The sequence below is a fragment of the Sander vitreus genome, chromosome 9 (genome assembly GCF_031162955.1).
Source record: "Sander vitreus isolate 19-12246 chromosome 9, sanVit1, whole genome shotgun sequence".
Lineage (NCBI taxonomy): Eukaryota > Metazoa > Chordata > Actinopteri > Perciformes > Percidae > Sander > Sander vitreus.
In genome coordinates this window covers 20,680,615-20,693,068 of record NC_135863.1, presented here as the reverse complement: position 1 = coordinate 20,693,068, position 12,454 = coordinate 20,680,615, and the positions used below count along the sequence as shown (strand labels likewise).

At 42.2% G+C, this 12,454-nt stretch overlaps 2 protein-coding genes across 3 annotated transcripts; one reads left to right on the top strand and one right to left on the bottom strand.

Moving 5' to 3' along the window:
• Positions 1-908: 908 nt before the first annotated feature.
• org (oogenesis-related gene) lies at positions 909-10,077 on the bottom strand. Of its 2 annotated transcripts, none has more exons than XM_078259191.1 (8): positions 10,033-10,077; positions 9,472-9,516; positions 3,054-3,294; positions 2,856-2,927; positions 2,550-2,769; positions 1,742-1,899; positions 1,365-1,469; positions 909-1,285 (listed from the first exon to the last, which is right to left on the bottom strand). In XM_078259191.1, exons 3-8 carry the CDS (start codon positions 3,108-3,110, stop codon positions 1,241-1,243), a joined length of 657 nt encoding a protein of 218 aa, XP_078115317.1. In that variant the 5' UTR covers positions 3,111-3,294; positions 9,472-9,516; positions 10,033-10,077; the 3' UTR covers positions 909-1,240. The 2 variants fall into 2 exon arrangements, with proteins under 2 accessions (XP_078115317.1, XP_078115318.1); XM_078259192.1 differs by lacking the exon at positions 10,033-10,077 and adding an exon at positions 9,701-9,789.
• LOC144523571 (inactive tyrosine-protein kinase PEAK1) lies at positions 8,639-12,132 on the top strand. Its single transcript, XM_078259189.1, has 4 exons — positions 8,639-8,928; positions 9,176-9,318; positions 9,728-10,293; positions 10,654-12,132. The coding sequence occupies exons 1-4, from the start codon at positions 8,864-8,866 to the stop codon at positions 11,749-11,751; spliced, it is 1,872 nt and encodes a 623-aa protein (XP_078115315.1). The 5' UTR covers positions 8,639-8,863; the 3' UTR covers positions 11,752-12,132.
• The last annotated feature ends 322 nt before the right edge of the window (positions 12,133-12,454 follow it).

Below are 12,454 nucleotides of genomic sequence, written 5' to 3'. Positions count from 1 at the left end.
GTAGCCTGCCACCTACTCCAATAAACCGCTCACACTCAGCAGTGAACAGACACTGAATGTGCGCAGGTGGACAGAAGAGGTATGACTGTGGGCAGCACAAAATTACACTCCACATCCTCTCCTGATGCCAGCCATAAGAGGGCCACATGGCCCAAACTTATCCCTCACCAGCAGCATAGAGACAAGGGGAGTAGGAGCTCTGGGATAGCTCGTTTTCAGCTTGGATGACCTCAGGTTTAACAGAGTCACATGCTTAAAGTCAAAAATAGCATTGGTTCATCCACTGTCAGTGATAGGGTTTAAAGTCCGTGCTTAATTGGCTGTCTATATCCCCGGTGAAGATCCAAAAACTCACCCAAACATTTGAATGCAACACTGCTCTCGGATCAGTTTGGTGGCTCAGACAAAAATGTTGACTTGGTCCAAGTCATTTGGAGGGTTTACCAGCTCAAGCATTTGTGTACATTAGAAGCAACTCCACTAATGGCTTATCAATGTTTTACACATTTGCTTTCAGAAGCCATGTGCTTTGACTCTATACATCCCTCAAGCTTCTTTGGTCTGGAATGCAGACAGTCAAAACAGACACTGGGTGTTCAGAATAGGCATTTGTTTGAAGCAGCTTGCCGTTTTAACCTTTGATTTTGCCAGCAGTCAGTATGAATACATGCTCTGTGGGTTAAGTAAATGCTGCTACTTTTGTTAGAGCTAATATACAGGGCAGAAAGCAAAGTCAACATCTAACCAAAAACCTTAATTGTTATTTGTTTGAGAGGCAATGTGTGCTTGGGGTTGAAGACACCCACATTTGTAAGTTTGAATATTTAGCAGTAGTGATCACATGTAATCTGCCTAACACAGGAAGCATAACCGTGAACACCAAAGCTGAAGTGTTATTTGGTGCAACATTTATTCTGTAATCATTACAGTAGAGCCCAAGCTACATTTAAGAGCAACTTTTAAAAAAAAAAAAAAATGCACCAAGTTCAGTAATTGAGAATACTAAAAAAACCAAACAAGTTATAAATCTCATCATGTGCATCAACTGCATTTAAATAAACCTTATAAAACACTGGTGCAGACTAACATGCATTTCCTTACTTTGTGTGTCAGCTTATTGGAATAGAAAATAAGCACTGCCATCTAGTGGAGGCCACAGCAATGTCAAGGAAGACAACATTTATTGAATATATAAAGATACAAAAACACTGAAATACTACAACATTGTCAATATGACAAATTAATCATGACAAGAGACTTCAGATGGAGGGGCCAGCTCAACACCCTATAACACAAAAAGTCAAGTTAGTGCATTGCTCATTCACACATGCGGTTTTATTTTAAACTGCCTCCATAGATCTTACCGTGTTCACATCTTCAATGACCACAATATTCTCCTGAACTTCAATGTCACTTTCCGTGTCGTTGTGTGAGCAGTACTCTTCACTCTCAGTCTCTATAGTACTGGGCTGAGAGATGTCAGCATTAAGATAATGACATCTCCATCCATCATGAATCGTTGAGATGAATTTAAATGCATTATTGCAAGCGTTCAAGTGTGTACACATTACCACGTTTGCACTAGAAACTGAACATATTTAACATGTACTCAGGCACACTGACCAAAAACCATTTCCACTCAGATGAAATGAGGGAAGACGACATCTTTACCATTTTACGACTGGTGAAACTGGAGCAAACACCATAAACTGAGATTTGCTGCCTCAAACTGAGCACTAACCTCATAGTCAGGATCCTGATCAGGGCTTTCGTTGTCAGCGAGCTCCTGATTGAGAGCCTCCACCCACGTCTGACTCTCTTCCTCATCATCCTCGTCCAACTCATCCTGCTTTCTCTTGCTGCCCTTTCCACAAGGTTTAGTAGGAGAGACTCTGATCTCTGTGGAACATTTAAAAAAATTAAAACCTTTGTGTTCTATACAGATCCATGAAGAGCTTGCGTGATTAAAAAGGTCAATAGTAAGTCATACTTCCACTGCAAAACACAATAGTGCAGCAGAGCACTGTCACAACATTGTGCATACCTGAAGTGGAGCTTGATACCTTATATTTGAGGATTGCGCAGCCTTCATGTAGGTATAAGTGGTAGGTTAAATGTTGGCCTCTTCTACACCTAAAATTCAGATTCACCTAGACTACCCCCAAGTAGTACAGCAATTAGGCATAATGCATTTTCAAATACCTTTACTAGTCACTTACTCTAAAAAGTCAAAATACATTTGAAAAGCAACTACCCCCCCCTGCACCATTTCCCAAAGCCCAAGGTAACATCTGTAATGGGTCGTTCAGTCCAACTAAACAGTCGAAAAACTCATCTCGATAGATGGTGATATCAGCAATAGTGTTGGATAAGTCAGGGGGTCACTCCACATATTGAGCCTGAGAAAATGGCTGAATGCAGAGTCTGATAAGTCACTGGTCGATTGTGTTAGCAGGCCCCTAATTAAGACACCACATATTGAATATTGAAAAGTATTAATGTTAGCTCTATTAAAAAAATAAATTAAAAAAATTCATCAGCTACCATACCTGGTGAAAGGGATCTCCCTATGCTGGTTGACACCGGGTAGCCCATGGCGCTCTGTACCCAGCGGGGCAGGATGGACAGCAGTAGGCGGGTGAGTCTGTGCAGGCGCTTGCGGCCTGCGAGGCTATGGCGTACGGGACTGGAGACCGCGGGGCTGACGACGGCGATCTCCAGTGGCTGCCGGAAGCCCAACAGCCACCAAAACCCGCGGTATGTGCGCACCTAGAAGTGAGAGCCATGTTTAGGTCGTATGTAAAGCGAGCTAACAGATTGAATGCAAACTAACATTAGTTAGCTGCTGCTCGTACCACGATGCCGAAGGGCCAGAAGAGTCCGCGCAGCATGGGGCGAAACACACTACCTCTCTTTACAACGCGGTCCTACAGAGAAGGAGACAGAACAAGGGAAAACTACCACAACAACCATTTACTAAATTGTCTCTAGCAGCTGGCGATAAATTGCTACAGGCAACATAGCTTAGATTTGTCCGTTCGCCATTAACTTACCTCAGTATTTTCGGCCTTCTCCAGCTCGGTTTCTCTGCAGATTTCACAAGCCATCATGCTGTGGGTCAAAACCTGGTGCTGATGCCGGCTTACGATGAGGAAGAGAAACTGAAGGACTAAAGTGTGTCTTGGTTCTGGAGGGTAAAATGTACCCTGAAGTTGCCGCTGTGTAGCCAATCAACCGAGACAAATGCACCTGGCGCAATCAGAGCGAACCAATGAACAAATCCCGCCAATTAACCTGCAACAGGTCGAGAGATGGTGGTCACGTGACCGGTTTGGACATGAACAGATCATAATAATAATAATCCTTCTACCTTACCATAAACTGCATCTGTTCTAATAAAGCGAGACAGGCCTATATATCTATGAGCATCACAAGCTACTTAGCATAACTTTCAAAAAATAGTTTTTTGTACATGTTTGTTTTACTTTGTTTTATTAATTTCTGCATACATGGAGAAATGTGTGTAGAATATCGGATTCTGCCAATGTTATGCTGATGTTATTTAACGTTAGCTTAACAATAAATGTTATTGGCATAATGTTTGGTAAGTTGAGGTAGTTGTGTAATTTTTCTGAAATGTCCTTTTAAATCTTGAAAGATTCACATCATTATTAAACAGCAAAATGTTTCAGGTCAGATATGTTACTCCTCACTGTAAACCGGTCATATATTAACAAGTTAATGTTAACTTTGTCAGCTGTTTAACATTACTAGGTTTTTTGCCACTAGAGATTCTTAAATAACTAGGCTAAATAAAGTCGCAAAGTTAAACACGACATGTGCTCTAGTAGTGTATAATCGCCAGGTTGGTGAACTATAGCCTCCATATTTGTGTAACATTATAGCATTTGGTTGCAGCTTCAGCTCTTTATTTGGCATTAATAAATCTGAATCTTCAGGCTGATTCAAGACCCCTCGTCGAGGTCCTGCACCACCCTATCGGGGTTCTAATCTTCTAATTCGCAATATAATGACCAGCCTTACATAAAGTAGTTGCCTATAATTTTGTGAGATAATAAGGTCTGATCTTTTTCTTCCTGAGAGAATCAACAGACCAAACAGTTAGCCGGCTGGCTAACACCTGCACATTCACAGAAATGTTGATTAATGTGCGTAGTCCTTTATAAATACAATAAATGAAATGAAATGAAAACAATTAATCGATTCATTAAAAAATAATCAGCAGATTAAACGCTAATGAAAATAGTGAATAGTTGCAGCCCTACTGCAACCACAAACGTAGCATTAAACCGTTTAAGTTAGTACCCTAAAATTAGTACCATATGTTACGGTGTGATGTTCTGAGAGGCAGGGAGATGTTGCATCTCTGTCTGCTCCTTTGCATATAAAGAGGTTTCACAGAAAGGGCCCAATATTATGCTTCCATATTTGACAAGCTCCCTAATTGGTAATCATTTCCGTCTCTTGCTTTCGTCACATTTACGCATCTGTTGATGCATTTGGTGGAGGACAAAATATGGGAAGTGGAGACGTATAAAAGCTGCCTGTCATCAGTCGTCTTGCCATTCTACAACCAAGCCTGTGTGCAAAGCGAGTGAAAGACATTCAGTGATGGATAAGAATATAGTCACACGGACGTTCAGCATTGGAGCTATTAGCAGCGGAACCAAAGCTTTAGATGATTTCTCCACATCACGCAGACACAGCAGCGCAGGGATCCGTGCACTCTTGTGGGCAACCAGCAGTGCACGGTCCCTCGGGTGTTCTCTAGGATCAGACTTCCAGACAAGCCGGGAGAACAGTTATCCAAATATCCTGACACCTGACAGCATCCCACAGTTCACTATACCAAGTCTGTCTGTGCAGAACAGCTTAAGATCATCGGACAAAGAGGAGGGTGATGCAGAAACGGACAAAGGCTTAGGGAGTTCTGAGACTGCGCCGGAGTCATCTTTATCTGCTCCTCTGGCCTGCTCCACGCTCTCATCATCCTCATATTTCAGTTTGGTTCTGTCTGACCGCAGGGCTGAGCGGAGTGTCTCAGACCCCTTTACCCAGGGGAGATCTCTTCTTCAGAGGGAGGGGTCCAATCCATGCTCCTACTCCAAGGACCAGCACTGCCTGGACCCTGCGAGCAGAGCCGCCCTCTCCCTGCCACACCTGACCAAAGTCACCACCCCGTACGGCTTCATCACCTTGAGCCAGAGCCCACAGATGGCCAGCGAGGAGGCACTCCTCTGCCAAGCTGGGCTACGGCGCTTAAACAAGGACGAGGAAGCAGCATGTTGTCTTAGCAAAGCTCCAGTGACGAGGACAGTAGACAACAAAAGAAACTCCTCTCACCTCTCAGGAGACAAGAAGAGGCTGGCTAAAGACTTAACTGACTCACAGAATAAAGAAAGAGCAGTAAAGGGAGAGATAAAAGCTTCTTCTGCCTCCTCCATCAACGCTACAGTTTCATCGTCTTCTACGCCCAGACACCAAGATGGCAAGCGCAAACGGCGCTTCTACGAGGTTATAAGGAAACACTTTACCTCCCGCCGTAAGGAATTAAATCATGGGACTGATTTGTAACAGTGCCAAGGGCTTTAATACAACTTCATGTAAAAATGTGCTAATTGCCATCAATTTCCTTATGAAATACACAGTGTTTGGCTGGTGTCTCATGAAAAATGTATCAGTTGTTGTCACTTAAAAAAAAAAAAAACAACAACGATGTGTGTTTTATGTTTGAGTCTTTCATCGTCTTATTTCATTTCAAAGTTCCTGTTTCTTGTTCCTGTTGAGGAGCATGGAGGGTCACCTTAAAAATTCTCAGCACAGTGAATACTTCACTCACTTCACTCAGCAATAGTGTTTAAGGTTAATGAATTCCTCCACCGCTTTCAAGATCTTAAATGTCACTCGCTCTTGCGCTGTCTTCTGTTATTCAGCCCCTTGTTGAATACGTCTGTATAGTTTCCATGGTTAGCTGGAGCTGTAAACTTGCATGAATGTGTGCTGATTTGTCCCTCGGGCAGAGAAACCCAGCAGTTCTTGCTCCTTAGCATATGGAGAGCTTCAATGGAGAGGCTCTTAATGATGGTCAACTAAATGCATCCTCATAGCCTGTGTCCTCCACACTCCCACACACTGAAATTCAGTGGGTAAATATCATTATGATGCAGAGTGCTCTGCTCTAAGTGGAGGATGATGAAAATACAAGAATGAGCCCCTGAAAACAAGAACAGACTATAATTATAAAATTATAATCACTTGTCATGTTCTTTGTTTATGTGTATGACATAAGTCTTATGTCATACACATAAATGTAAAAAAAAAAACTCTTGTGTCATAAGTGGTTTTACATTAATGCTTTAAGCCAAATGAGGGTTTCCGCTTTCATTTAATTCACTAACAGCTAAGTCACTTAAAGGCATTGTTAAAAAAAATCTAGGTTTGTTATTTTGAGAACACACAGAAATGTGCAGAACAGTGCAAGTGTCTGTTATGGTCCATTAAAATAAAGCAAATTTCATAACTTCTTTCAAATATACCATGCTTTATTTAACTGTATTGTGTTTCTAATATGTCATTTACTGTCAGTGACTCTAACCCAAAGATATAAATGGGGTAAACAAAATAAAAGCAAAATAACACGATAACCTTCATGAAGGTATAATTTATTCCAGGGCTGTTGTACTAGACTACATTCGTTTTAACTAGCTGTAGTAGTTTCTGTTGACTAATTGATGCACTGCATATAGATAACAACCTCATTTCCAAGTGGCTCCCAAACATTTTCTGTCATACCATCTTTTGGGAGACAAAAAGATGTCACTCTCTCCTGTTATATTGAACTCAAAAGTAATGAGGCGTCTTCTTTCATGTTTGGATTTGATTGACATGTTTGCTTGATAACCTTTACCAGCGTTTCTTTTCTCCCATGTAAAATAAAATATATCAGTCAGCTCTGTTGATTACCACATGCAGATTTTCTATGACAAAGCTCCTTTTCAGCTCCTTATTAGGCTTATTATTAGGGTTTAGATTTGGGGTTCACACATCATTTTTGGACACACCATGTTCACACATTGTCATCATGTTTTTAATGAGATGGTGACTGTTATTATATAAATGTATACATATATAGCAGAACTAATAGTGGAAAACCATTTGAGAGTCATTATGGGATGGGAGTACTTCAGCAGCACATGCTCCACCTCAACAATAGACTCTAGAGCACGTCAGCACAAATAATGACTGTACTTAGAATATTTACATTATTTGCACATTAGAATATATTATAGACATATGTGTGGGAGTTTTCTATGTATCTCTGGTATCCCACAGGCGTTATTGCCCCTATCAGTATATCTAAAATTGGTCATTTATCGTCAGTTGTTTATATTCATGTGGCCTTTCTCACACTGTGGCATGGCATGGTGTGAGACTTGATTTTCTTTGTTGATTATGAATATTAATGCTCGTAATTTATTCAAGATGCTTCGTGGGCTGTATTCCCCCACATATTCCAACCATATTCACCATTTATGGTAGCATTTTAAGCCATGCTAGCAGAATGCTCCAGGGGTGGAAATGTGGAAATATGTGTCAGTCAGTCTGAAATATCCCAACAACTATTGGATGGATGGATGGAACTCTGGTGATCCCCGGGCATTTTATCTAGCACCATTATCAGGTCATAATTTCAATTTGTCCAATACTTTTTGACCAAATACCTTCAAAACTAATAACTAATTCCCATCGGCCTCAGGTGTCGTTTGTGTTTAGCGCTAACTAGCGAATGTTAGCATGCTAACATGCCAAACTAGGATGATAAACATCAGCAGCATGTTAGCTGTTAGCATTTAGCTCAAAGAACAGAGCCACTACAACTCTTTGTCTTGTTTAATTAACTGGATTTCCCTGATATTGCTGTTTTGACTTTATTTTTTATCGCTGTGCTGCAAAATTAAAGATCATAATTGATGTTGATGTCTTAATTAGAGTTGGGTGCCATTTAATTGCTTAAGTGGTAAGCAATCATCCGAGTCATTAAATTCGGATTATTTTGACTTCTGGCATCAAAACTATTCTCATATTGGGTTTTGAAACAAACAAGCATGCCTTGCTGAACTGACCAACTGAGCAAGACTGACCTCTGACCTCTCAGCAAAAGAGCAGAATTTACATTCACTAAATGAGGTTGTCTAACCATAAATATTTGTCCAAAATTGCCCAGTTGTACAAGATATTGACATGATAAATCATCTCTGTCTTTATCTGAAATATTTATCCTTTCCTTTAAAGTCAGTGAAAGCAAACACTCCTACATGCAAGCACCAAGCCCTGAAGAGGGCATTGCATGTGTAAAGGCTTAAACTGCATCATCCAAAAGAGAGACGCTCATGCTGAGGCTGCATGGCGAATGTAGATCAACTGAGAAAGAAAGAGACGAGAGTGCAAAGTAAAGGGGCTTTGCAATAACTGCTCTTCCCTGTTCTGTTAACTTGAGGTTAGCTCAGAGAACAGGTTTGCCCTCAGAACAGACAGCGCTTTCCGGTACCAACCTCAACCTCAGACTGAAAACGATTAGTACAAAAGATAACAAAAAAATCTACTTTAAAATGTGCAACTACACAGATGAGAGAGAACGAGAAAGGGGAGTTGCTGAGATAAACGGGAAGCATTTCAGAGAGGCGCTGAGTTAGCCACCTGTGAGCCACACACACACACACACACACACACACACACACACACACACACACACACACACACACACACACACATAGTGTTCAGTGACAGCAGTGAACTGTCAGAGAGGTGGAGGAGCTAGGTGTTGTAACTTTAGACATTCCTGATGGCGTCTGGTCCTGGTAGCAGAGCTGAGGAACAGCCACCAGCGCTGCCTGTCAAACAGCACAGGTAAGACCAACAAACTGTCTCTTACAGATCTTATTAGAAGTTTATGAATATTTTACACACTCTCTTATTGGGTTTTCAGTCTGTCTAATCCATAATCACATAATCCTTATGAAAAGATCCTACTTTATTGGGATAAAAGTAGATTGCACAGTTAATTCATGTAAATATCATTTATTTGGTACTGTGAAGTATGCTGCTGTGCATGCACTTAATTGTTTTTTGTTATCCTGTCCATCTTCTTATACAGGAACCATTCCTCCAGATGCTCCAGTGTGGGGTCTGACTGTGTTATGCTTAGCCCTGTTGGACTCCAAAACTACACATATAGCGACGTCTTCCCTGAACCCACTGATTGTCACGCAGCCCAGTGCCCCATACACCAGCGCTACGGTAGGTTTGCAGAATGATGAAGTGAGTAAAGGTGAGGGGAAAGTACTTGCATGTTGTAAATGTCAAACAAATCCAGTCAAATGTCATGTTCCCCATTTCTGGAAACATGACTGGCATGTACAGCTCAGTGTGATGGGAAAGGACACAACTTACTATAATGTGTGATTCAGCCTTCTCAGTTCGTCTTTCTTGTGAGAACTGAAAGAGAGGAAGTAGCAATCTGAAACTTTTACTTTCAATAACATGCATGTAATATTCTGACACATTGACTTGCAGACTATTCATCTAGACAAACTGCTTTCTGTAGTGTAACTCAGCTGTGGATGCAGACTCCCAAAACTGTTGCATGTTCATTGCTCTTGCTCACTGTTTTAAGTCTGACCTAAATGTCTCTCGCTGTGTTGCTCAGACCCCTCCCGACACCAGGCGAGATTTTTCTCTGATGGCACACCGCCGCCTGTTCCAAAGAAAAGGTTAGCTCGCACCCTCTCCCTCCCTGGCACCAATGGGCCTCAACTCTCTCCTCTGTCTCCCCTGTCTCCGCTGCAAAGACACCCTCAAAACTTTGACAACCCGCTGTACATGGTGGCACCCATACCCGACGGCTATGTCCTTGAAGAGGCAGAGGGGTTTAAACCAGTCAGAGGGAGTCCCGTCCCCTTACCGTCCTTCTCCCAGCTGTCCTTTGACACCCCAGACGAACATCTGCCCTACCTCTTCAGCGGATTGGACGACCAGCGGGTTGTTTCTCAGGGGATTCAGCATCGACATCTACTCTTTCTGAGAAGCATGGCACAGAGCGTGGAGGCTGGGATCCTCCTGCAGAGAAAGGCCACAGAGAGGGACATACCTCTAAGCTCATACCAGCCTCAGGATTTCCTGCTGTGTGAGGGCAGCGAGCCAAAGCAGATCGGAGACACGGTTTACTACAGCCTGCACAGCCCCAAGCTCCCAGGGAGGATGCTTGGTTTAAGGGTAATGTTACAGCTCTTTAATTGACTCCACATAGTTCTGTGTGATCATGCATGGTGTCAGAATGTTCTGTTGTTGTATGCTATATTTACTTGGGGTCAAATTGTAATTGAAATTGTGTGTAAAACAAAGTGGTATACACATTGCACACAGCAACCAGTAATGCAAACTTGATCTTATCGAGATTGGCAATTGTCACATTGACTTGCGGTAGCAGAAACACTTCCTCTAAACTGTCATCAGGTGTCACAACTGCAACAGGAAGGCCAGAGTAGATATATTTTTTAACATTCTGCAGCTCAAGTGTTTCTTGATTATGACTATAGTTGCATGCTTGTGTCTGTTTTCTGTCTTTCTGTGCAGGTACACAAACAGACTGATGAAGCTTCCTCAGCTCCCACCAAACAACAGCGATTGCATGTCAATGTGCAAGATGTTATTGCTCATTTCCAAGCAAGCAACACCCCGAGGAATGATTCCAGCACATTCAAAACTCAAGATCCCTCTCGTCCTTTTAGGCCAGACTGCACTGTTGCTAAACCACCAGGTGGAGGCAGCACCGAGTATGCCACAGCTCATGTGAACATTAATCTGCCCTCAGTTCAGTCTTTCCTCCAGAAAGGACTCTTAGTGAGTGTTGAGAGAGACCTGCCACACGCCACTCTAGAGGACTTTGTTCAGGATAACAGCACGCTCCAGAGCACAGATTGTTTGGATTATGACAGACAGGTATGTGCTCTGTTGCTGCAGATATTAATGGGCACACAACATCTGTACAACAGTGCCACTGCAGCTGAGCTCAGACCTCGGGGGATCTTTTTAGTGTGGCCCAACAGGGAGAATGAAGAGGGAGACAACACGCTAGAACAGGATGCTTGTGAAATAAAGAGAGGTTTCAAAACCAACAGATGGAAAGAAGAAATGGAGTTGGGAAAGACAGAGAAAAAAGGAAAGATCCAGATGTTATGGAGGACACACGGCTCCCCTCGTGTGGTGTTAACCCCGCTATCATCTGCTCTGTCTGATCCTCATTCTCTCACCGACATCAAATCCCAGATTGGAGCCCTAATTCATTACTGCCTCCACTCACAAGAGAGCCTGACACCTCTGGACTCAGTTCCAACCATGTCCAAGTCCTCATACCGAAGGGGGCTTCTTTATCTGGCCTCTCTGCTCCAGAGTGAGAGCAGTGGGCCACAGATGGCGGACACGGTGGTCATGCTTCAGGCGCTTCTCTGGGGTCCACGTGTCTCAATGACCACCGCTGTACACAACTGGCTGACAATCAAGCGAGCCCTGCTGGTGATGAAGTTGGCAGAGAGAGGGCTGATCCAGGATCAGTCTGCTCTGGATTGGGAGGACTGTATGTGCCTGCAATACCTGTCGTTTACAGACCCCGAGACAGTTATGAGCGTGACCAGTCAGCTGTGGCTCACTCTGAATATGGACAGTCCATCTTGAAATGAAATCATTCTTTTGATGACTCATTGGTATTTATAGTCCAACATAGTCAGTCACTTATCATCTGTATTATGTACAATGGTCAAAAATACACTAAGAATGTGTGTTTCATTGGGCTAAAAGGCATTTTCCATCCTTTTATACATTCATATACTGCTCTTCATCACGTGTTGCTGTAATATTAATCATTAAGGGCTCTATAAATGTATTTTCTCAATCAGCTTCTTACTATAAGTGATACATGTAAATGAACAAACTATTTTCTGCCAGTTAGAAAAGTGCTTTAAACAAACTTGAAAATGATTTAACGAGATTTCTGTATTTTTGTGCTTTCTGAGACGTTATATATAACACACTATTTAAATAATTGTGCTAAAGTTGTTTCACCGACTCCATTGTATGATTATTCTTAATAAATCATGAAGATGACTACAATAGTGAGCCACTAAAGGTTAGTATGTGGTCTCAGTATGCGTCAAAAGCTCTATTCGCACAGGACTAGTATCACCTGGGGACCTTTAGTAATTTGAAAATAATTGTGGAGGTTGCCTGTGATCTTAATCCCGAGCAAATTTGCCATGTTCGTAATTCATCAAATAAAAATTCCACTGCAAACTACCTACTATAGTTCGCCAAACACAGAGGTCACATGATATTAGTCCCGTGCGAATCGGGATCTCGGTGAGTTGTGGCCATATTGTCA

Excerpts from the sequence above, each read along its gene's own strand:
- org (XM_078259191.1), bottom strand. The coding sequence starts at position 3,110 with ATGATGGCTTGTGAAATCTGCAGAGAAACCGAGCTGGAGAAGGCCGAA. Across the intron at positions 2,928-3,053 it reads AGAAGGCCGAAAATACTGAG|GACCGCGTTGTAAAGAGAGG; the intron begins GTAAGTTAATGG and ends CCTTCTCTGTAG. Across the intron at positions 1,900-2,549 it reads AGGGAGATCCCTTTCACCAG|AGATCAGAGTCTCTCCTACT; the intron begins GTATGGTAGCTG and ends AATGTTCCACAG.
- LOC144523571 (XM_078259189.1), top strand. The coding sequence starts at position 8,864 with ATGGCGTCTGGTCCTGGTAGCAGAGCTGAGGAACAGCCACCAGCGCTG. Across the intron at positions 8,929-9,175 it reads CTGCCTGTCAAACAGCACAG|GAACCATTCCTCCAGATGCT; the intron begins GTAAGACCAACA and ends CTTCTTATACAG. Across the intron at positions 9,319-9,727 it reads CCCCATACACCAGCGCTACG|ACCCCTCCCGACACCAGGCG; the intron begins GTAGGTTTGCAG and ends TGTGTTGCTCAG.